The 26322-nt window shown below is 43.2% G+C and overlaps 1 protein-coding gene across 8 annotated transcripts in view; it reads right to left on the bottom strand.

Annotated features, from left to right (window-relative positions):
* LOC106588308 (myocyte-specific enhancer factor 2D homolog) overlaps window positions 1–25186 on the bottom strand; it is a 31439-nt gene extending 6253 nt beyond the window's left edge. For 3 of the 8 annotated variants that reach the window (XM_014177142.3, XM_014177145.3, XM_014177146.3), the window contains exons 1-9: window positions 24990–25185; window positions 9296–9684; window positions 5668–5871; window positions 5118–5261; window positions 4640–4853; window positions 3860–3916; window positions 1834–2015; window positions 1352–1381; window positions 373–499 (exon numbers count right to left, since the gene is read on the bottom strand). In XM_014177142.3, coding sequence (XP_014032617.1) covers window positions 373–499; window positions 1352–1381; window positions 1834–2015; window positions 3860–3916; window positions 4640–4853; window positions 5118–5261; window positions 5668–5871; window positions 9296–9349 — 1012 coding nt within the window. In that variant the 5' untranslated portion in view covers window positions 9350–9684; window positions 24990–25185. Of the gene's footprint in view, window positions 1–372; window positions 500–1351; window positions 1382–1833; window positions 2016–3859; window positions 3917–4639; window positions 4854–5117; window positions 5262–5667; window positions 5872–9295; window positions 9685–24989 lie in introns of all 8 variants that reach the window. The other 5 variants (XM_014177143.3, XM_014177147.3, XM_014177144.3 and 2 more) reach the window with 3 other exon arrangements.
* Window positions 25187–26322: the final 1136 nt, after the last annotated feature.

The raw sequence follows: 26322 nt of genomic DNA, 5'->3' as shown, positions 1-26322 counted from the left end.
ATCTATTGTATATAGGAACTCGAACTCTGTGCAGCTGTGGTGCATTTTGCAACTGGTTGCTACTCGCTCTTTGCTACTCTGAAACTACTGATCTTCGATAACATCAAGTGTCAGGGAGAAATGAAAACCAGAAGGACTGCGCACAGAGTTGTGCAATCCTGACCTACAGTGTGTGTGCAGTATATATCAGTGGAGGCTGCTGAGGGGAGGACGACTCATAATGTCTGGAATGGAGTCAATGGAGTGGTATCAACCTCATGGGTTTAATGCCATTCCATTTACTGCATTCCAGACATTATTATGAGTCGTGCTGGTATATACAATACAAGCATGTATAAGCATTTGTAGCTATCTGGTCATGCTTCAGGTAACCTGTGTTGTAAGCTGTCGGCATGGCGGAGAAGGGCATCCCCTGCGCCAGGAGGCTGGGCGTTGTCACGGAGACCACCGGTGTGGTGAGCATCTGGGTCACTTGTGCACCAGCCAAACGCTGGGCATTCTGGGAAGAAAGGAGATGAAAGGGTTAGACTAAATAAACAAAGAATTTCAACCTTGGTGTTGGACAGAACTGAGCGACATGTTTAAAACCCCTGTGTATTCAATGAATGGAACTTCTGACATGCTTGAACGTCAACACGGTTGGATTCATGACAAGCTACGACTTTCAAAATGTCTCTCGTATTAGGTAGAGGGGGGTGTTGGGAGACATAATAGTAGTGGTGGCATTGCCAGGTGAACGCGAGCCTTAAAAGGTATAGTTCACTTAAAATTTTTAGCTGGAAATAAGCCAACTTCAAAAGGTGAACTATCCCTTTCAATGTATGCCATTCATCGTTTGGGTAACCCCATGCAGTTTCCAGATGGACAGGGAACGTGCTGCGAGGTGGTGGCGATGGCAAACTGCCAAGGGAAATGACACTCATCATGCAACCCAATGGTGTCAGGGTTTGACGGAAGAAAACGGGCCGACAAACAACGTAGACGAGCCGAATTAGGTGTGTGGTGAGAAACGTCCAAAGTTGCTGCTAACGTTCCCACTGATAGATGCTAGCATTGCTTGAAAGCCCCTTTATTTTCCCCTTGAAATACACAAAACTGATCATAGTTGTATGACTATATGCAATCATGCTGGAATAGCATAACCTCGACCCTAAAACCACATGCAGTCAGGTGGCAACCATGAACTCATGACCATACCGCCACATGCCATTAGACTAAAGACAAAGAGACCATCTATACTTTGGGCTTAAATGACGAGTTGCGTCGCACACTTGTGACAATGTGAATGAAGGGGGGGTGGGGGTGGTCAACAGTCATCGACACATGCGAGTGACGGGAGAGAAAGATTCACCTCGCTCACCATCTCCAGCTCATCATCTGTCTGTAAAGGGACGGGAGCGGAGATAATTACACCACTGACCTTTCTCTGAACTCAAAACACTGTCGTCATCTCTAGTTTAGACCGACCGTTGACTAAAGGTCATGCTGGAGAGAAGACAGTAATCGTAGAGAGGAAAAGGTCCTGTTTGTCAATGATTTTATTTATAATATATATATATTATATATATATAATACAATCTTTTTTTATAACCTTTGCTTACTCTAGATTGCACAGGTTGTGTTTTGGCAATCTGGAACTTCCATGCTAGATTTCACTCGTTACGAAACTGAGATGACCCTGTGCATATTAAGTGTCAAAGTTTGTAGAAGGCGAATATTCACAACCTCTGTAAATTATTATTTTGATGCAATTAAAAAGGTGACAAAACACAGACAGATCCCATTTAGTCTGGTAAAGCCTGGTTGGCCCTGGTTAGACATGGTTGAGCTCACCATCTGCATCAGGCTCTTCCCACCCTGAGTGGTGATTACCCGGATGTCTGGCTTGCGGCTGTTGACCATCTGTGGGCTCTGAGGCGGAGGTAGGGACTTGGCCGGAACTACTTTCCCCAGGCTGTTGCCGTTGGAGACAGAGAGGAGGCCCGGGGAGGCCCTGGCACTGATGTAGCCGTTAGCTGGAGGGGGAAAAAGGAAGAGAGAACATCCAAAGATAAATGACAAAACAGCTTGCAGGTAATTCAACACCTAGGCACAGGAGGAATTGTTTAGTGTATTTAGAAGATGGAACCTCTGACAATGTTAAGTATTTTCTTTCATGATCACCGATCTGACAGGAGCCTATATATGACATACAGCAAAGAGCCTATATGGTCTATGTGGTCTCCGAGGAAATTAGATGGAGGGTCTGCCTTCATGGTTTGTACAATGCGATCATCTGAAAGAGCGATAATCACTTAAAGCGGGCCAGATGCGACATAACAGCCACAGACAGAAAACCCTACAAGTGGTTGCTAAAATGGCAGTCCTCAAAACAGTTTGTTATGGACTTGGGGCAAGCTACGACGCAATAAACTTGCCCTACTGTCCAAGTGTGTCTTGCAAGATCACATAGGCCTAATGATTAGTTTGTATTTTACATAATATACCCGAATATAGTAGCATAGTAAGCCTACAGTATATTACTTTACACCAAAAACACTTTCTTAGGAGCTTTTAGGATAGTTAGCTCACTGAAGCGGAACAGTCCCCAAAAAATGATCACGCGGACAAAACTCAACAGTGTGCGCCACCAGGTAGGATAAAGTCTATGCTTGGATTGAACATCAAATACAAGACTAATAGTTTGTAAACACCATCTGCTCTGATTCGCTCACCAAACAGTCACTCAAGAAGATCTAAATGCACATTCCCATGAAACTGATTGAGATCAAATGATTGGCTTGCAGATGCAGTGATGATGGCCCATCTCTGTTCGAAATATAACATTTTCTTGAGACAATGTGTGGGCATAGGCCGACGTTGCAATTGGAGGATGTATTTTATGCATATTCTATAATGATATTCAATTGGCTACATATATATATGTCGGTACAAACTGAGAAATTATGACCCCAAAAATATAATACAATTTTTTTTTAAATAGGTCCTGCACCTAAAAAAAATAAATATCCCTACACCACTGGATGGGGGGCAACAGACACCCCTGATGTACTCCCAACACATGACTCAATGACAAACAATGCTTTGATTGAAAAAACAATTATGTGTCCGTAGTCATCTCGCATGGCTCGTGAGCTGTGAGAATATGTGTACATTCCACAGCAAAAAGTACATTGATTACACAGAAAAACATGTTGACGTACGTGTCACACATGACAAAACGTCTTTACATCATAATCTCAGCTATCCCTGGGCTGCATGCTTCAGCCGTAACGCTAGGCACCTGCCTCTATCCTAAAGCCTGGGGCTAGATTTGATTTCTCCCCAAGGGAGCGGTTGACACCTGAACCTTCTGGGTCTCCCGCTCTACCTGCCACCCTCCCGCATTGCTCCGGTGTCTATCCAGGCAAGTGCTGGGGATTCCAGGCACGCCAGCTGACGTCAACGGTGACATTCCCAGATGATCCGGGGCTGTCCCAGTAATTGCAGAGAAGGAAGGGAGAGGAACTATGAAGGACATGGGTGGAGTATATGATTACTCTTGGCAATGTGTCAAGCATCAAATGTTTTTCACTTTCCTTGACTTTTTCCACAGTCTTTTAGCAGGCCCTTTGCTTGAAAAAAAAGCAATGTCCGCATTTCTAAAATGCTGATATTTATTGAAACTTTTGGAAACGTTTTCTGTCATTTGAGCATCTCAATAAATCATTCTGGGAGCAAATCAGAGTACGGGCATTTTTCTGTCTAGCGCCTAAGATATTGGATTAATTTGTTGTTTTTCACTGGGTACACCGATTTCTTAGAGTGTAGTATTGTCAGTAGCAGTGGTATTGTAGAGTATTCTGTCAAGGTTACTCACGGACTGGACTTGGGCATCCACCATTTGAGTTGTTCAAGTCACCTCCAAGCATAGCACCTGTTGAAATGATGAACACTGGCTGAGCAAGGAAAATATGAACACTCCTACTAGAAGGACTAGTAGGACACCGAATTTAAAATGTTTATTATTATTTTAATTACTTTCACCTACATTAAAAGTATTCAGATATTTTCTATTTGAAAATACAAGTAGTTGAATATTGGAAATGTATTTGGAAATACATTTGTAAAGTATTGGCAAGTATTTGAAAATACAAATAAAATGCTCCCATGCATTTCAACCCAGGTCCTAGGAGTATTTGAAATAAATGTATTTAGAAAAAACTATTAGAAAATATTTTCAAATGCTAAGCTATTTATAACTTATTTAAAAATATTTTCAAATACTTCCAATAGAAGTAGTTGATTTCAACCACATTATTTGAAAATACTCAAACAAATACATGTATATTTGGTCCAAAGTTATCTGGATTCATTGCTTCAGAACAACTTATTGATTTGGAACAGGTTTCCAATTCATTGATTGGAACAAGGGTCTTGTTCATTTGGCACCAAATAGACAAACATGGAGGGACTACCTGGAGTTAAGAAACGCTCATATTCGTTTGCTGTTGCAAATCATTTTAAACATTTTCCATTGCATGTCATGATGAACATAACCCTGGTTATGGCAGAGCACAGAATTTGTGTGGAGAGAAAAGATGACAACCTAATTTCCTCCACATGCCACAGTAGAAGGTGCTCCCGCTCTTTCGCTCACCTGCGCTGGCCGGTCGCTGTGGCAACCCGGGAGATACTGTGTTTCTCTGGAGCGCCGGCGGCTGGGGTGACAGGTGGTGGTTGTCAGAGAGCGATGACGACGTCACGTAGGTGGTGGTCACCATGGCGTTCCCAGGGTTACTGAACTGCAATGCGTTCTGATTAGAGGCCTGGACGGTGACGGGCACAGAGAATGTGGGGGGCGGGACCGAAGACTGAAAGCGATGAGAGAATTGACAGTTAGCACTTTTCAAGCCTCTTGACATTTGATAGACAGACAATGGAAGAATAGCAGTTTGATACTGCTCTTTAGGTGAAAGGGAGCTTCCGCCAGTGTTCCTCAAACCTCTATTTGAGTACCACCAGCCAGTGCACTTATTTGACCTATCCCAGTACTAGTAGCCGTACTAGGGGATAGTGGCAAGCTAAGGGCAAGGGGTTTTAGATTGGGGGAGATAGTGAGAGAGGGAGATACTTACACTTACACCGTAGCGCTTGAAGAGGATGTCTAGGTCTTCGGTGGTCTTGCGGTATTTGTCGTCGTTCAGGGGGATCTGGTCTATGGAGTCCTCGCCGTCCGGCTCGGGACTTTCGCAACCGCTGAAGCCTTTCTTTCGCAACGTCTGTGATGACAGGGTGAAAAAGAGCGGAGGGAGACGAGAGGAAAAGATGACACGGAAGGTGGAGGTTAGTCTGGCTGAATATGAACTAGTGCACACGAGAGTTTCAGACTTGCGGATCTGGCAAGAAGACACACAGCTCAGTTCTGAGACAACATTCCCATTCCCTCTCTGGCTGCTATTTGCGTTCCACAACACTGGAGGCTACAGAAAGGCAACCCGACACTGTGGCTGCAAATACGGTTCGTTGTTCTGCCAAGAACTGGGTTCAAAGCAGTTAACTGCGAGCGATTGAGCTTGCCTGGTGCAGTGGGACCAATGGAATAGTCACAAAAGCACAAACCCTGCCCACTTGGCATTCCAGGCATGCTCAAGCAAAAGTGGTACGGTTAGAGGCTGATGGCTTTACCTCGATGATGTCAGCATTGGTCCGGCTCTCGTGGGGCTCGTTGTACTCGGTGTATTTGAGCAGGACCTTGTCCATGTCGGTGCTGGCGTACTGGAACAGCTTGTTGGAGTGGTTGAAGATGATGAGGGCGATCTCACAGTCGCACAGCACGCTCAGCTCGTACGCCTTCTTCATCAGGCCAAACTTCCTCTTGGTGAACGTCACCTGGATGGGAGGAGATTTATTTATTTATTCTCCATTACATTTATTAATATAAGCACTTTTGCCATCAGCGTTGTCACAAAGTCCTTTACGTAATAACATAACGGAGGGAGGTGGGAAGAGCTTGCAGAGGTTGAGGAAAGGAAGGCGTGAAAATGAGTTGTGGTGTGTCTGTAGAGGGTAAATTCATGTCATTAACACGTCCGGCAGCGTTACTAATCTGAGTGAACCGGCAGTGCAATTTTTCTTTACCCGCTATTCATTTAAATTGGTGCCACCGTCAGGTTCTTCAGTGACGTTTTCATTAGGGCACACTGTAGCAAAATGCTTCACAACATTGTGCCACGAAAAACATCTCCCTCCATTTCAGACTGTTTTCTTCAGTTTCGTGCCGAATGAACATGTCCCAGCTTTGCCAACTAATCACAGTTCTCTTTACCCTTCTCCCCCCCCCCCCCCCAACTCTCCTTCCCCGTTTCTCAGATCCATGAACATACCTATGAGATGATTTGATGATAAAACTGATAAGGGCCTTTAATATCCTATCTTCTCAAACCGACACAAAACGCACATGCAAGCAAGTGCGCACAAGCACACGGAAGAGCGTGAGGACAAGGAAGGGTGTAACATCTACTGGGGTTATGCTTTTGTAAGACGCTATTATGCAACGCTACTGTAGTGATACGTGACCTTTGGTCAGCAATTCTGGATTTGATTTGAACGTTTCGTGTATCCATGTTTGGTGTGTACATTTCTGAATTACCGGAGGCAATAACAGTTGTTATTGGGGAGGAATGTAGGAATGTGAACGAGGAACATCTGTCACTGAATAACTGACATAAAACCGGTACAAGGCTATGGTCAGTTTATGTATTTTGCTTATGTACAACCAGGAAGATTATTTTCATGTTTAACCATTCATGACTACTTACCATTCATACTTAATCTAAAAATCGGAACATTAGTCAAATAGCAGGGTGGTGGTTGGTAACTCTATACCTATTTGTGAACAAGAACCGTAACAGATGACTCCTTGAAAATGAGAAACTCACTTGCACATACAGTACAATTGCACATTTTCCCCAAAACAGTAGCACACAGAGACATCCCTACACTCGGGCCACAATCTCACTCAGACACACTTTTACCATTTCGAAACACTCACCCTTTTAAAACACACACACAGAGACAGAGAGAGTGAGAGAGATCAGTAACTTCTGTCCCTGATATTACTGTGTCCACTGGCCTGCAGCTGCTGTGGGCGGATTGATTTATCTGGAGCAGCTGTCCGCAGAGCTGTGTGTGATCTGATTGACTCCATGCTGGTTTAAACTCTGTGCCTGCTCGGCCTGAAACACTATGCACTCTCAGAAAGGGCCATGGGTGCATGAGCGCTCCATTCAAGTCAAACACAAACACCCTCAAACAAACAAAGATGCACGAACCAGTAACAGTAACATTACACTACACTACAACACTGATACGATGTTCGTTAAATGGGCTCAGTGACACCAACATAGAGAAAGATATACATTTGCACTTGGGTTGGGCAGAATCAACATTTTCATGTCATACCATCCTTCACTCATCCCGGGATTTAAGGTATTACTGGCTTAGTACACTAGGGGGCGCCAAAACACAAGAGCCCATTGGACATCAACTACCAGAATGCTATCAAAATTAGCCCAAATAATAGCAAATTTCCATGGAGGTTGCTAGCTAAACATGCTAACGAGAGCAAACCAAAAAAAATGAATTGCAAAGACAGGCAGTCCAACTCATAAAGTGATACATATATAAGTAGGAGCTACCAAATGCCATTTTTGGTGAGTTTGGACATTTACAAGCGACATTGTGCAAATGAACAGTACTGGCTCTAGAGCAGCACACCTGTGTCTGTGTGGAGTCTGGAGTCGCAAGGGCAACGGGCCTGCCTTCTGAGAAGACGGGGGAGGAGCAGACATAAAAAGATATCTGTACAGCTGTCACTGACTTCCCAAATACGGCAGAAAGCCAACACAATATGATGTTTTAAGCAGACCACCATAGTCCCTGTGCCGAAGAACACTAAAGTAACCTGCCTAAATGACTTCCGACCCGTAGCACTCACATCTGTAGCCATGAAGTGCTTTGAAAGGCTGGTCATGGCTCACATCAACACCATTACCCCAGAAACCCTAGACCCACTCCAATTTGCATACCGCCCCAACAGATCCACAGATGATGCAATCTCTATTGCACTCCACACTTCCCTTTCCCACCTGGACAAAAGGAATACCTATGTGAGAATGCTATTCATTGACTACAGCTCAGTGTTCAACACCGTAGTGCCCTCAAAGCTCATCATCAAGCTAAGGACCCTGGAACACCTCCCTCTGCAATTGGACACTGGACTTCCTGACAGGCCGCCCCAGGTGGTGAGGGTAGGTAACATCCACCACGCTGATCCTCAACACAGGGGCCCCTCAGGGGTGTGTGCTCTGTCCCCTCCTGTACTCCCTGTTCCCTCATGACTGCATGGCCAGGTACAACTCCAACAGCATCATTAAGTTCGCTGACGACACAACAGTGGTAGCCCTGATCACTGACAATGATGAGACAGCCTATAGGGAGGAGGTCAGAGACCTGGCAGTGTGGTGCCAGGCCAACAACCTCTCCCTCAATGTGAGCAAGACAAAGGAGATGATTGTGGGCTACAGGAAAAAGAGGACCGAGCACGCCCCCATTCTCATCGACGGGGCTACAGTGGAGCAGGTTGAGAGCTTCAAGTTCCTTGGTGTCCACATCACCAACAAACTAACATGGTCCAAGCACACCAAGACAGCCGTGAAGAGGGCACGACAAAACATATCCCCCCCTCAGGGGACTGAAAAGATTTGACATGGGTCCTCAGATCCTCAAAAGGTTTTACAGCTGCATCGAGAGCATCCTGAACAGTTGCATCACTGCCTGGTATGGCAACTGCTTGGCTTCCGACCGCAAGGCACTACAGAGGGTAGTGCGTACGGCCTACATCACTGGGGCAAAGCTTCCTGCCATCCAGGACCTCTATACCAGGCTGTGTCAGAGGAAGGCCCTAAAAATTGTCAAAGACTCCAGCCACCCTAGTCATAGACTGTTCTCTCTGCTACCGCACGGCAAGCGGTACTGCAGCGCCAAGTCTAGGTCCAAGAGGCTTCTAAACAGCTTCTACCCCCAAGCCAAAAGACTCCTGAACATCTAATCAAATAGCTATGGGCTAACACATACATGGGTCAACCTGGGTATAACTGGATTGGGAGGAAGGAAGGATAAACATTTTTTTCAGTATTCAAAGAAACAAGGCCCCATCTTTCTCACCTATTTTATAAAGAGAGTCGACTATAACAACAACAACAACAATAGCGTTGGTACAGACTTTGGCGACACGGCCACATCTCAGTCTCACCTGTCTGTTCCTCTCATCGGTGATCCGTTGGATCTGAATCTTCTTCCTCCCCATGCTTCCTGGTGGTGAATGTGTTGGCTGGGGCCAGTCAAAGAGGGTCAAAGGTCAGAAGTGACTCCTCTCAGGCGAGGGAGGGAGGTTAGCCTTTTAGCTCTTTTTGGAGCACGGGCAGACTCAGAAAACACACGCCACACGCAGTCGCGCGCACACACACTCCTCTGCCCAGGTCTGGGGTGACGGGGCAGAGGGTTTTCTGTTGCTAGAGCTGGTGGAGAGGGGGTGGGGGGAGGGGTAGGGGTGGGGTGGGGGGGTTGCCCTCAGTTCATTGTTCACTCAGGTCAAAAGGTCACCAGTTTCTCGACGTTGTTGTGGTCAGGACGATGGCACTCCTGGAAAGGGAGGGGAGAGAGAGTTACTTCTACATTCCTTATGTACACACAGGAAACAACCCTTATGGTGCGTTCTCATAGAACAGATGTCGTGTTTCAGCTGTATGTGACCAAAATGCCTCAGAAACTGTGGTCTACACTACACTGTGAGGGGGGAATAAAACTAACTAAAAGACAACTAAACTAACCGCAGGCTATAAATGTATTAATTGGACTGATTCAACAAAGCAGATTTGCTCCCAATACGGCAACTTACTGTTAACATGTCTGTAAGTACTGTGTACCCAGTTATATGAGAGAAACATGTCATTTTCAAAACCTGTGGCTCAAGGACAATAGCCCAGGTTATGCAGTCTGACCTGTCTGAGCACACACACACAGTGCGTACACACACACACCCCAGCTATTATGCTTCTCCAGTCAGTCAGTTTAGGCACGCACAGAGAAAGACAAGTACAATACTCCCCGCAGCTCAATGGCAGAAAGGCTCTGATGTCATCCTGCCATTGTCATTCCTCCCCATCAGACGTGATCCCACAGCCTCACATTGAGGAAAGGCATGCTAACCGCCGCAAGCACTTCCATCCTATTAGCGACAGCCTTCAATTCATCAAGGCTGGTCTGTGACAACAGGGTGGCTTGTACTTCCAGGTGAGACTGATAGATTAGAAGTCTGTAGCATATTAGCGTGTAGCATGACGGTTTCATAGACTAAAGTTAAATGACAAGATGAGAAGAAGCAACAAGGCCAATTTCCTACTCTGGAGTCAAACCTTATTCCTTGGGGCCTGAGACTTGTGGGTGAAGCGATGTAGCTCGAAAACATTCTGCAGCGATTTCAAAAGTCGAATACTGAAGAGGGAACTAAAATGACTTAACAGATATCAGAATCACCTTCATTCGCCAAGAACATTTACACATGACCGGAATTAGCCATCCCCCTTAACATTAGGCACTTCCTGCCAAAGCCCAAAGCCGCTGGACCTGGAACAAAGCTGGATCTTTTTCACCATAGTCCACACAACATGTTTCCTCTTTTAGCAGGGGTTCATTTCCATTCAGCATACATTTCCATTACACGCATGAAAAAGCTGCAAAGATCAATTACATCCTCATATTCCTCTCATAAGACTCTGTTGTAAGTAGGCCCACATCGAGAGAGGGTCTTACGGGCTATTTGTAAAACCGTGTTCAATTAGCTGTTCTCGGAGTTTGACGAACAACCTAGTTGTTATTTGGCGCTTGGTTGTACCGTCCATGTATTTTTGGTGTTTAGGCTTATATGAATTCATGAGTGGTTTTAATACAAACCCAGGCTATAGCCTAGTGCCCTACCTAAGCTGGGATCAGAAGCATAAGGGAAAGCATCTCTATTCCAATCTCATTCCAAGTGTCGTACAGTATTGCAGCTTCCCTAGATGCTAAGTGCATCGAGTCCAATTAATGCTCAGCCGGAGGGAAATCCTGCATACACAGTGGGTCACCAGGATCAATGTGGAGGTAAATTGCACTATAACTAATGACCGAAAGGAAACCAGGTAAATTTGCGCAGACCACCCCCACCTCAGTCAGAACCCACCTGTGTCCTTTAGCACATGTGCCGTCCACCTTCATATTCACAAGTCACACGTTTCACTACTTCTAAAAGACTGTTTCAATTTGAGGGGGAACAAGTTCCGAATTCACGCTCTTCTGTCAGGTCTCTGACAGCCATGCAAGGTTGTCATGGCCCCTCACTGTGTGCTCACAGTGCTATAGCCACACTTGTTTGATGGTTTGGACTGATATGACAAACTTGGCATGATGCATCCAAGCTCAAGCTCATTTTATCAACCAACCAAGTATTCCAGGATATGGAATCGTGTAAGACAAACATGGGTTATGCATGCAAAGCGACCACATACCGTTGAATATGGAACTATTCAGTTACACTGAATGATAGGCCTGTCTGTCATTCAATGTGATGGTGTCCAACTGTTACGCCAAATAACAGACGACTGTCATTGTACTGTCCAATAATGCCACCACAACTTATCTACACATGAACACAGCCCTGTGGCTGTTATGTAAATGCCAAAAGCGTTTCCCCTTCCAAGCGCTGACCCTTCAAGCCCCTAGCTTTTCAGTGGGATCATTGTGAGGCCAGATGGAAAATATGCAAAGCCATCTCTGTAGCTGGTGGAGAGCACTTAGGTCCTCCACAAAACCAGCTTTATTTCATCATTAAAGGCCTCAGGAAAGTGAGGACTGGGGGGGGGGGGGGGGGTGCTGCTGCCCATGTACAGTACCAGTCAAGTTTGGACACACCTACACATTCCAGGGCTTTTTGTTATTTTCTATCACGACTGAAAAACTTAAAATGTGTGTTTATATGATGGCAAGTGCCATTAAAAGACGGAGTTAGAGCAGGGCTTTGCCTATGTAGGTCACAAGACAGTTAACAGTCTGAAGACACTGGCCATGACAGGAAAATGAACTCCAAAAGCACCCAAGTGTTCATCCCTGTGATCATTTCCATTATCAAACATTACATTCGCTCGAGAGTGTTTAATCTGAATAAAAGCCTATGACACAATGTGACACTCCATCGAGGGAAACTGCATGTAGGTGACTACGTCCATATTGGGCAAGAAAATGGCTTTTTATGTACCATCACCATATTCATGGTAATCCTAGACATTAGAACTCGCATTCTACCCTCTCCTGAAAATGAGATCAGTCCTTGATTCCAATGTCTGTTCACTCACTTCTCCAGATTTTTTTATATTTTCTTCCAGTAAAAAAAAAAATTATATATATATATTACAATTTAGCCTCTTTGGACTTGTCCCTTTCTCGACAGAACAATAGTAAACAGCGGCTGGTGAGGTCAGGGAATAAGTTGTGGATGTGCCAAACCCCAACAGTATACCATAGAACAAAATCCACATTTTTAAAAAAACTACAAAAGCTTAGAACCCAAAACCTCCACACAAAAACATTCTCCATCCAATTGTCCGAAATTGAGACTGGGACAAATTGTAGCTGGTTGAGAGGCTGACCCTGCATAAGTACCTCAACATGAGGTATTGCAGCAAAGACCCAATCAGCATGGGGGGGGGGGGGGGGGGTAATGAATGACATACAAGAAGTAAAAACTCTGCAACCTAACAAGTTCTTGACATATTCGGCTATAGTTGGTCTATTGGATTAGCCGTTGAATGAACCAGAACAAGGATTCTGCTCTGCAAGGCATGTCCTCCCTGTGCTGCACTTGGCATGGCTACTCCCTCTCGTTACTCTAATTGACACATCCATCCTCCCCCTTAAGGCGCTGATGGCTCAATTAAGAGCTGGCTGGAGGACTGATTAGACGCAAAAGATAATGAGGCCGTGGCTCGACTCACGCTGAGCCGGAGCAGAACCGAGCTCACTCTGACAGTGACATTACAGGAACCTCAGAGGAGAGACGTGGCTTTCAACTTGAGCCCAGACTCAGACACTGGACAAGCTCGGGCAGAAAAATATGTTAGTCTGAAATGGACCGCTCCGGGTTGCTGAGACCTTACAGAGAACGCCTCATCTGTCAAGGGCAGGCCTTCAGTCACCTTGGTTCTATCGACCTGCCTGGACACCCCCTTGAAAACGTTGCTTTCGCACCCCGTGAAAATGTCCTCTGATTAAAAGAGAGAGCACAATACAGCCAGGCGAGGCATCTATCGGTTTGAATGGTGTACAGGAATTAGTGGCCCAGACCTTTCAGCAGATTACGCATTGGTCAATGAAATGTGGGCAAAGCCCTAGAATGAGGACCAAGCCTTGAAGAGGGCAGCTTATAGTACTCATCGGTTATCGGACTCCAGCGGATGGAGGGATCTGTCGTTATTACTTCACAGTGGAGGAAAGGCTGAGAAAATTACAGTCCTGTCTTTTTTCGTGAGTCTAGGTTTAGTGGTTTGCAAAGACTTTGCTGGGTTACATGCAGAGAGGTAGAGACCTGATAATTAGTATTTTTAGATACAGCTTCACCTGCTTGATCACTCACCCTTATCCCACCATGAAACTCACCTAGGCCTACTGGGTTCTCTCTATAAGCTCTCCTCATATTCATTTCATTATGGATCTCTTGAATTTCAGACTTTTCCTTGTCACCTCACATCCCTCTCCTCTGACCTTTTCTATTGATGGAGATGACCGCCGATATCTTCAATCTCCTCATGCGCCAGAAGTCTCACACCAGGGCTACATGGAGTCTCTTTGCAATGACTCCTGTCACATTGGCTTCCAATAGCAAACTCTTGTTGAGGGAAGAGCGTTCACAGGTCCTGTCAAGTCAGGTCTAACACAATAGCGGAACATGACAGGTGCGAACTAAATTGTGTCAGTAAGGGAGTTCCTGGTGTGTCAGCATGTGACCATAGGAGCACATGGTGAGCGGTATTACAAAGGGATTTGTCTGCCATTAATCTTTGGGCGGGTCGCCTAAATCCAAACAGTAAAATATAGACATTTTATTTTAAAAATCGGGATGGAAAAACCTTTCAGTGTAAACTTAAAATAAACTACAACCAGAAAGTACGTGGAAAAGATAAATGACCCATCTATTTTTTAAATAATAATTTGGAGAACTAACAAAATCACCAAAATAAAAGCTAGACAGTCAGGGAAAAATAAACAATTCCAAAAACAATTTAGCAGAATAGATTCTGTTCTTACGTTTGAGCAAAATAATACACCATTAGCCATGGCAAAGCGTAGAATTGTAGGAAATTAGCTTTAAAAAACGGCAACACTCTCACACAACTCCATGGAGATATTTGTAGAGTCGCAGGAAATTGGCTACACCGCCAATATCAAAAGACACCACACCCACCTCCTAAGCCCCATTTGTGATCAAGAAGAAAACCCTGTTACATAGTGCCGTCACACCAGAGAACCGCAAAACATTCTCAATCACAATTATTTCATGCCACTATGCTATGGACCTGCCTTCTTAACAATACAAGATCTAACAAAGGTTTCAGGAGGTGTAGCATCTGTTATTCCTAACAGCTTTCCCCAAAACACTAATCTCTTCTGATATCAATCCAATCCTGAAGCATATGAGGACAAATATCGTTAAGCCCTCAGGGCCCCTGCTCCTTCAGTTCAACCAGACAAATGACAGGAGAAGAGGAAGATGTTTTACTACTGTGGATAACTTTAAATATAAACAAGCCAGGCCAGCCTTTATCTCAATCACCATAGATCATCCTGTAGAGTAAATCAATGGGAGCTACTGATCCTGTTGAAGATTTGGTGAAGAGAAACAAGTAGAAATTATTTTCTTGGTTAACTTGAGTTCATTGATATAGGTTGGTGGGGAGGTGTGTCACATGTACAATTACTTGACTAGTGAACTGGCTAGTGGCCATCTGTGACAGCATCTTCCCGAAGATCTCACAAAGTGACAGATTAGTTTCTTGGTCTGTCAATTAGCACAGCTGGCTTAGAGTGGTTTATGATACTGTGTTTCAGAAGGTTGTAAGTTCACATCGGATTCTGATAACAGCTTTCATGTGTACTCTATTGTTTTATTTGTAATATTTAACCTGTTTTTTTTGTTTTTTTTTACATCCCATGAATTCCCAACAAAATCAAAAGTTGGTTTAACTCTGGCTGATGTTTTGTGTAGCAAACTACAGTGAGCTCCAAAAGTAAGTGACCGTTGTTTTAGCTGTTCCCCATTTGACGGCATTTTCATCCATATTGGGTGAACCATTTAGAAATTGCAGCACTTTTTGTACATGGTTAACTATTTGTTCCCATATTCATAGCACACAATGACTGCATCAAACTTGTGACTCTACAAATGAGTTGTGTGCCTTTCCGGTTTGTTTTTCGTTGCGTTTCAGATTATTACTGCAAATAAGAATAACCAGTCTCTAAACTAATTATTGTGGATGCTACCATAATTACGGATAATCCTGAATGAAACGTGAATAATGATAAGTGAGAAAGTTAGATGCACAAATATCATACCCCCAACAATGTTAAAACCTCCTGTGTTATTGTAATGGTGAGCATGTCTTGGGGGTACGATATTTGTGCGTCTAACTTTCTCACTTATTATTCACTATTTATTCAGGATTATACAACAGGTGGGTCTAATCCTGAATCCTGGTTAAAACCGCATTCCAGCCGGTGTTTATTCCACAATTTACGACCAGCTAAATCTATGACGTTAAAATGCCTATTTCCTCTGTTCCATCGGACTGCGCAATCCACTGTCTCATCAGCCCAAGCAGACAAGTTATTAACTTGATCTCTACTATAAAAAATACATCTAGACCTTCTCACATTTCTTTTAGTCTAACATTTACTTTTCAACTGCAGAGATTTGTATAAACCTTGCCGTCTGTCTCTCTGACATTTGCAACTTTGTTTCATTAATCAAATCCGATCTGCAGCTGTCTGGTAGAAATGAGCATGTCAGACAGGCAGCGTTTCTCAGCCAGTAGAAATCATGAATCATTTGGCATCATTTTTATGACTATATACAAAAAAAATGTCAATTGAAAAAAGGTAAAACCAAACAAGGTGCAGCTAGATTGCAGTCTTTCCAGCTTCAGTTTGAAGTGATTGTGTTAGGTGTGTTGTTGGCTAGCTCCTCTGAACAACAGTGTCCTGACGAGTCAGCACATTTTCTAGGCCAGGCAATATCGCACCTCATTGTTATGGAGGTATCCAAATAAATGTCACTAGAAAACAGTTTAAACAAATGCAGCTACTTCGCTGTTATTCTGGCTGCACTGTTTGCCATGACTAAGTTATCCGTAGTTGGCTAGCTAGCAAGCAAGGAATAACTAAAGACTTGGTCGTGTCCATAGATGCAGACTGGGTCGTTTTCTAGCAACCGAACCGATAGAAGAAACGACCAGGTGGTTAGCAATCCTAGATTTGTGTCGAGACTATATCTTGTGGAAGGATGAAATAGTATGAATAAATTCAGCAAAATAACTTGTGAAAATATGTCAATCATTATTTGAATATGTTGGTAACCAATTGTATAAAAGCGATAATGCCCTCGAAGCCGGTGTTTGGAGGATTTATTGGCACGGTTTGCCGACCCTCGACGAACACCCATGTCAATACATCCTCTAAATACCATCTTCTTGGGCATCATCACTTAATTATCTGTAATCATTGTAGAATCCAAATTAATGTAGAGGTATTTCGAAACATTTTATTCTTATTTACAATAACAGTGACTCCAACATGACACGATACATGATTTACCGTTCATTTCTATTGGGCACAAAATCATCTGAAACAAACAAAAACAGCAAATGCATCCAACAAGTTTGTGAAGTCACAAGCTTGATGCATTCATTGAGAGCTAGGAATAAGGGACCCAATACTAAACTTTTTAGAACTTGAATACATGCGAATTTGTCCAAATACATTTAGTCTCCTAAAATGGGGGGGGACTATGTACACAAACTGATGTAATTTCTAAACGGTTCACCCGATATGGATGAAAATACCCTCAGATTAAAGCTGACAGTCTGCACTTTAACCTCAGTCATTGTATAATTTCAAATCCAAAGTGCTGTATTACAGAGCCAAAACAACTAATTGTCACTGTCCCAGTACAGTATGAAATACAGTGAGCTCCAAAAGTAAGTGTGGTTTACAATAACCATGATGAGATTTCATTACATTGTAGCACATTACCTATGTTGGGTTAGACAAGTATATTTTCAAGAATGTATTAAATGACCCAGAGAGATGGGAACCTGCATGATCCAAGTATCCTTCAGACTGGCCCCAAAGCACAAGGCTGTGTTTGGCATACTTCTACCCCAGCAGCAGCATTGGGATCAGACTAAGATCCCTTGGGATCCGGTTCTTAGCCTGGGGGGAATAGCAGCTGTTTTATGGGCACCTGACCAACTGTGCCATTTTGTTTGTTCCTTTGAATTGGTAACTTTTTTTGTACATAATGTTTCCGCCATCGTTTCACATGACCAAAGAGAGCTTCTGAACATCAGAGCAGCGATCGCTAACCTCTATTTCAACGAGTTTGCGGTTAAGGACATTCTGCTCATCCCGGACCAGAACCAAAACCCTGACACTCGAAAAAGGAATTTGTGGCGTTAAAGAGGCCAGTGTTTTCGGGATACCTGACGAGACTACGTCGGCGAGTGGATAAACCGCCTATACCCTCCGTTCTATTGGCGAACGTGCAATCACTGTACAATAAACTGGACCAACTCCAGTCGAGACTATCCTATCGATGTGATCTGAAGAACTGTATCCTGTTTTTCCAAGACGTGACTGAACAAGGACATGGAAAATACCAATCCATCCGTTTTCTCTATACATCGGCAGCACAGAATGGCAGCGTTGGGTAAACTCAAGGGGGGTGCATTAACAGCTGGTGCGCGATCTCTAATATTAAGGATGTCTCGAGATTCTGCTCACTTGAGTTAGAATATCTCATAATAAGCTGTAGACCATACTATTTAAAAATAGAGTTACTTTTTTCGTAGCTGTCCATTTACCATCACAAACCTATGCTGACACAAAGACCGCACTCAACAAGCTGTATGGGGCCATAAGCAAACAAGAAAATGCACATCCAGAGGCTGCGCTTCTCGTGGCCGGTGAACTGAAATCCGTATTACCTACATTTCTACCAGCAGGTCACCTGTGCAACTACAGGCAACAACCAAAAAAATCCACACAGACTCATATAAAAGCTCCCCCTCCATTTGGCTAATTTGACCATAACGCCATCTTCCCGATTCCTGCTAACACGCAAAAACTCAAAAAGTACCAGTTACGTCATCAATACGGAAGTGGTCAAAGCTACAGGATTGTTTGGCTAACAGAATGGAATATATTCCGGGATTCATCAGATGGCATGGATTTGTTTACCACATCGGTCACCGACTTCATTAATAAATGCATCGACGACATCGTCCCCACAGTGACCATACCATATCCCAACCAGAAGCTATGGATTTCAGGCAACATCCACACTGAGCTAAAGGGTAGAGCTGCCGCTTTCAAGGAGCGGGACAATAATCCAGATGCTTATAGGGAATCGCCCTACGATCTCTGACGAACCATCAAACAATACAGTTCAATCGAGTACAGGCTTAACTGAATGACAGAAACTATTCAATTAAATTCCTTATATTCTGAGGTAGACCTCTTCTCCGAGGAATGCTCCTCAGAGACAGGGCAGCTAGTTTGATGAGAACCTACCAGACGAGCTGAATGCCTTCTATACATACAGTTGAAGTCAGACGTTCACATACACCTTAGCCAAATAAATGTAAACTCAGTTTTTCACAATTCCTGACATTTAATCCTAGTAAAAATTCCCTTTCTTAGGTCAGTTAGTATCACCACTTTATTTTAAGAATGTGAAATGTCAGAATAATAGTAAAGAGAATGATTTTTCAGCTTTTATTTCATCACATTCCCAGTGGGTCAGAAGTTTACATACACTCAATTAGTATTTGGTAGCATTGCCTTTAAATTGTTTAACTTGGGTCAAACGTTTCGGGTAGCCTTCCACAAGCTTCCCACAATAAGTTGGGTGAATTTTGGCCCATTCCTCCTGACAGAGGTGGTGTAACTGAGTCAGGTTTGTAGGCCTCCTTGCTCGCACACGTTTTCTCAGTTCTGCTCACACATTTTCTATATGATTGAGGTCAGGGCTATGTGATGGCCACTCCAATACCTTGACTTTGTTGTCCTTAACCTCTCTGGGATATGTGGGATGCTAGCGTCCCACCTCGCCAACAGCCAGTGAAACTGCAGGGCGCCAAATTCAAACAACAGAAATCTCATAATTAAAATTCCTCAAACATACAAGTATTATACACCATTTTAAAGATAAACTTCTTGTTAATCCAGCCACAGTGTCGGATTTCAAAAGGGCTTTACGGCAAAAGCACACCATGGGATTACGTTAGGTCAGCGCCTAGCCACAGAAAACCATACAGCCAGTTTCCAAAGAAGGAGAGGTGTCACAAAAGATAGCATTAAAATGAATCACTAACCTTTGATGATCTTCACCAGATGGCACTCCCAGGACAATAAAATGTGTGTTTTGTTTGATAAAGTTCATTTTCGAAAGCCAAATCAACAAACAGATTACCGACCATTTTGAATCCCACCGCACCTTCTCCGCTATGCAATCCGGTTTCAGAGCTGGTCATGGGTGCACCTCAGCCACGCTCAAAGTCCTAAATGACATCTTAACCGCCATTGATAAGAAACAATACTGTGCAGCTGTATTCATTGACCTGGCCAAGGCTTTCGACTCTGTCAATCACCACATCCTCATCAGCAGACTCAATAGTCTTGGTTCCTCAAATGATTGCCTCGCCTGGTTCAACTACTTCTCAGATAGAGTTCAGTGTGTCAAATCGGAGGGCCTGTTGTCCGGACCTCTGGCAGTCTCTATGGGGGTGCCACAGGGTTCAATTCTTGGTCCCCCCTTATCTCAGCTCGCTGGTCACCATAGCAGCACCCACCTGTAGCACGCGCTCCAGCAGGTATATCTCACTGGTCACCCCCATAGCCAATTCCTCCTTCGGCCGCCTCTCCTTCCAGTTCTCTGCTGCAAATGACTGAAACGAACTACAAAAATCTCTGAAACTGAGCTGTCAGAGCAGCTCACAGATTACTGCACATAGCCCATCTATAATTTAGCCCAAACAACTACCTCTTGCCCTACTGTATTTATTTATTTATTTGTTTATTTATTTATTTAGCTCCTTCGCACCCCATTATTTCTATTTCTACTGTCTTCCACTGCAAATCTACCATTCCAGTGTTTTACTTGCTATATTGTATGTACTTCGCCACCATGGCCTTTTTTTGCCTTTACCCCCCCCTTATCTCACCTCATTTGCTCACATTGTATAGAGACTTATTTTTCTACTGTATGTTTGTTTTACTCCATGTGTAACTCTGTTGTTGTATGTGTCAAACTGCTTTGCTTTATCTTGGCCAGGTCGCAATTGTAAATGAGAACTTGTTCTCAACTTGCCTACCTGGTTAAAGGTGAAAAAAAAAAAAAACATCTTTATATCCAAAAACCTCATTTGAAATTGGCACGTTATGTTCAGAAATGCCTTGTCTCAAACAAACATGCGGTGAAAGTGCAGAGAGCCACATCAAATTACAGAAATACTCATCATAAACATTGATGAAAGACACAAGTGTTTAACATACGATTAAAGATAAACTTCTCCTTAATGCAACCGCTGTGTCAGATTTCAAAAAGGCTTTACGGCAAAAGCACACCATGCGATTATGTTAGGTCAGCGCCTAGCCACAGAAAACCATACAGCCATTTTCCAACCATGGAGAGGTGTCACAAAAGTCAGAAATAGCGTTAAAATTAATCACTTACCTTTGATGATCTTCATCTGATGGCACTCCCAGGTCTCCATGTTAGACAATAAATGTTCGTTTTGTTCGATAAAGTTCCTCTTTATGTCCAAATACCTCCTTTTTGTTTGCGTGTTTAGTCCAGTAATCCAAATGCACAAGGCACGCTCACAAAGTCCAGACGAAAAGTCAAATAAGTTCCATTATAGAGTTCGTAGAAACATGTCAAACAATGTATATAATCAATCTTTAGGATGTTTATCATAAATCTTCAACAATATTCCAACCGGACAATTCCTTTGTCTTTTGAAAGGAAAGGGAACGGAGCTCACGGCCACGCGCGATCAACAACTAAAGGCTTTCAACCAGACCCCTGGTTGAAACAGCTCTTATTCGCTCCCCTTTCACAGTAGAAGCCTGAAACAACATTCTAAAGACTTGACATCTAGTGGAAGCCTTAGGAAGTGCAAGCTAACCCCATAGACACAGTATATTGGATAGGCAATCACTTAAAAGAAACTACAAACGTCAGATTTCCCACTTCCTGGTTGGATTTTTCAGGTTTTTGCCTGCCATATGAGTTCTGTTATACTCAGAAATTATTTTAACAGTTTTGGAAACTTTAGAGTGTTTTCTATCCAAATCTACTAATTATATGCAAATTCTAGCTTCTGGGCCTGAGCAGCAGGCAGTTTACTCTGGGCACCTTATTCATCCAAGCTACTCAATACTGCCCCCGTTCCCAAAGAAGTTAAGCCATTTTGCCACAACTTTGGATGTATGCTTGGGGTCATTGTCCATTTGGAAGACCCATTTGCGACCAAGTCTTCAGATGTTGCTTAAATATATCCACATCATTTTTCTCCCTCATGATGCCATCTATTTTGTGAAGTGCACCAGTCTCTCCTGCAGCAAAGCACCCCCACAACATGATGCTGCCACCCCCGTCCTTCACGGTTGGAATGGTGTACTTCGGCTTACAAGCATCCCCCTTTTTCCTCCTAACATAACGATGGTTATTATGGCCAAACAGTTCTATTTTTGTTTCATCAGACCAGAGGACATTTCTCCAAAAAGTACAATCTTTGTCCCATGTGCAGTTGCAACACGTAGTCTGGCTTTTTTAATGGCGGGTTTGGAGCAGTGGCTTCTTCCTTGACTGAGCGGCCTTTCAGGTTATTTCGATATAGGACTCGTTTTACTGTGGATAAAGATACTTTTGTACCTGTTTCCTCCAGCATCTTCACAAGGTCCTTTGCTGTTGTGCTGGCATTGATTTGCACTTTTCGCACCAAAGTACGTTAATCTCTAGGAGACAGAACACGTCTCCTTCCTGAGAGGTATGACGGCTACGTGGTCCCATGGTATTTATACTTGCGTACTATTGTTTGTACAGATGAATGTGGTACTTTCAGGCATTTGGAAATTGCTCCCAAGGATGAACCAGACTTGTGGAGGTCTACACATTTTTTCTGAGGTCTTGGCTGATTTCTTTTGATTTTCCCATGATGTCAAGCAAAGAGGCCCTGAGTTGAAAGGTAGGCCTTAAAATACATCCACAGGTACACCTCCAATTGACTCAAATGATGTCAATTAGCCTATCAGAAGCTTATAAAGCCATGACATGTTCTGGAATTTTCCAAGCTGTTTAAAGGCACAGTCAACTTAGTGTATGTAAACTTCTGACCCACTGGAATCGTGATACAGTGAATTATAAGTGAAATAATCTGTCTGTAAACAATTGTTGGAAAAATGACTTGTGTCATGCACAAAGTAGATGTCCTAACCAACTTGCCAAAACTATAGTTTGTTAACAAGAAATTTGTGGAGTGGTTGAAAAACGAGTTTTAATGACTCCAACCTAAGTGTATGTAAACTTCCGACTTCAACTGTACATACCAGGCAGTGTCAGTGTAAGACTCCAGCCACCCCAGTCATAGACTGTTCTCTCTGCTACCACATGGCAAGTGGTACCGGAGTGCCATGTCTGGGACCAAAAGGCTCCTGAACAGCTTCTACCCCCTGGCCATAAGACTGCTGAACAGTTAATCAAGCGGCTACCAGGACTATTTGCATTGACACCCTTGTATTGTTTTTTAGTTTTTTTTCTCCACTGACTCTCTTGCACTGGCTCTAGGCACACTCACTGAACTCTACACACACACACAATTACCTCGTATCCCTGCACATTGACTCTGTACCGGTACTCCTATATAACCTTGTTATTTTATTGTGTTACTATTTCCTTTTTTATTTAGCACATTCCTTACTTTTTAACTCTGCATTGTTGGGAATGGGTTTGTAAGTAAGCATTTCATGGTCAAGTCTACACCCGTTGTATTTGGCGCATGTCTCAAAAAATTTGATTTGACCATCCACACAACATGGCTGCCAACTTTCAGGTCACGTGATATTGAAATGATGAATGTTCCACTATGAATCTAAAATCAAGGCCCGGAATCTAATATTGTCTGCTGATGGGTCAAGAGGTTACGCATAAACTAAAGTATAGTATTTAGGTGGATTAACAGCTAGGGAATCCCTACCCTCTGTACTATGGCACTGCTCACAGAGATCTGAGCAAATGTCCCCCATGTGAGGTAACATCTGTTATATTTGAATGGTGCTCAAGGCCTTCCAAATACTTTCAAAAGACCATCTCTGCATAAGAGGCTTCATACAACAACTTTTCCTTCAAAATGTAATCATAGAATGTATTAAAGTAATGCTGTATCGTAGGCCCCTGTGTGCAGTACAGAGTGCACATGGATTATATATCATCTCCAAACCCCAGTATCACAAATGAGTGATGTGTTGCTTGTTTTAAGAATAACATTCAAAGTTAATCAAAGTGCAATAATGACATTTGAAGAGGTATAGTGATTGTAAAATGCAAAGAAACCTGTCAAACTTAATTTATCAGCATGCTCTGACATTATGTTTTGTTATTGATAGCTAGCCTACCGGAGTACTTCGTCACTGACAGCTACATTGAAAATTAAAGTATTGCTGTTAATCCTGGGGAAACATATGGCCTACTGTTTGTAGCCTGAAGTGTAACCTATTATTTTCTTAGAAAAAGAATTGGCAAACAAAGTTATATAAAAATGACAGAGTTACCGACTTGGATGACCGTTTAAACGATTTTTCCAGTCGGAGCTCGTTTTTTCCCCCCGAGTTCCCAGTCGTCTTGAACGCACTGAAGTCGGAGATTTCCTAGTTCCCAGTTGTTTGAACGCGGCAAGTGTTCCCAGTTGTTTTGAAAACAACGGGGAGTTCGGAACTCGGAAATCTCCGACTTTTGAGCGTTGAAAACAACTGGGAACTCGGGGAAAAACGAGCTCCCGACTGGAATAAATACATTTGAATGGTCATCCAACTCTGTCCTCTTTCTAGAACTCCGACTTAACTACCGGAATATCACTAACGTCATGATTTGACCTCGTATTTTTCCAGAGTTCCCAGTTGTTATTAACGCAGCAATTGACAGGCAGAAAATGTATCCGCTGTGACAGCTCGCTCTAGCTCTTATTTTGGTTGTGGCCCTGTTGTCAACGTGCACGCACCTCTTCCGTTCTAAACCGAGAGCTTTCACTGTTCACACCATCGTGGAGGGTTCATCTGTCGTCTAGCGAAGGAGTTCTTTAGGCCATTTCACGATCTCTGACGAATCCGACCGACAGCCATTAGCCTACCTTGCTTGCAAACCTCAACTCTTCCGACAAATACAACCCAACCATCTAGCCAGCTATGAATGCGACTACTGGGCCGACAAAATTATAATCAAAATACAATTGAGGTGAATCATGTTGTCAATACGAATTAGCCTATTATAAGCTATCCGTCTGACAACAATTGTTTGATTAAAACAAACATTCGTGTTCTTACAAGGAAAAATACGCAGAAAGCAAATGTATCATTCCACTTACCCTGAAATATCACATCGACAATGGTGTGAAAAGATACAGGAACGGCTTAAAATAGAGATGTAATCAAAAGACAAAGCGCTATAACCATGATCGATGTCTCTTTAGAGAAATCCACTCTACCCTTTTCCGTTTAACGTAAAATGTAACTATTCAGTTCAGCCAAACGATACAGTGTACCTAGTGCACAATTTACGTCATTGACACCAGTGCATGAGTGACTTGTAAGAAGCCAATAGGAAGCTAATACTATAGCTTCAACGTCATTAGTGACTTGTAAAAAGCCAATAAGAAGCTAATACTAGAACGTCAAGGCCAATCACAGTAGAAGTTACTGTACATGGGCAGGGCATGAAAGAGACGAGATGACGGCCATGTTCTTCAAGGGTGTTTGTATCCCTCCGCTTTGGTATTTACCTTTTGCAAATGTCACTGTGTGGCCTACGGTCGAATGGCCTTACCACCCTGTTTTCCTGGAGAAGACCCACTAGCTGTTTTACAATTATACTAACGTCCTATCTGCAGACCACATATCTTCAGATTATTGGGAGAATCTCAATTGCATACTCTTCGGGTCCTTCTCAAAACCCATTGGATAAGAAAGCCAGAGGTCCCGCCTGTCTGACTTTCTCCTCCAATGGGTGTTGAGAAGGAGGCGAGGAGAGAGGACGCAAGGAGTATCAGATTGAGATTCTCCCCTAGTTTTAGAGTTTACGCCAAATAAAGTGGATATGTGAACTGTAAAATAAATACAAATCTGTGCAGTCTCCTCCATGATCAGGAGAGGGAGCAATTTCAACAGTATAGGCCTATTCTTTAGGCAGCAGGATTTGCGTTCTAATTGTGTTAATAAACCAATTGCTTTTCAATTGCGTTCAAGCGGATCCCTATTTCCAAGACGTTCACCGCCTTTCAAAGTGTGTTGCATTATGGGGATAAATATTTTTCGATATGCGCCTACAATGACATTTACAAAAATCATGGGATGGAAGGTCATGAAGTTTTGACTGCAGTCAACTGCAAATTTCTGCAGTTGCTCTTCACCATCTTAATCCTGCAACCATCACCTGCATTGTGTGAGGCTCTATTGTAACTCATCATCAGGGTGTTTTTGTTTCACCCACGTGAACGTGACCGAAGACATGCCTGAAACAGGATTTTTTTTTTTAAACGCCTGAAACAGGAACCAACTTTGCCGCAATTCATGTATACAGTGGATATGTACAATTGAATGTGATATTTGAGTCTCTCTCCCACCAATTGATTGTACAATGTACACACAAAGTATATTTAAAGTTTGTGAGTGTAGGTATGGGGGTTGAATATATGTTTATTT

This window comes from Salmo salar, chromosome 27 (assembly GCF_965601325.2).
Source record: "Salmo salar chromosome 27, fSalSal1, whole genome shotgun sequence".
In the NCBI taxonomy this organism is placed as follows: Eukaryota; Metazoa; Chordata; class Actinopteri; order Salmoniformes; family Salmonidae; genus Salmo; species Salmo salar.
Note: the sequence above shows the minus strand (reverse complement) of the source record. Positions and strands in the feature narration are given on the sequence as shown.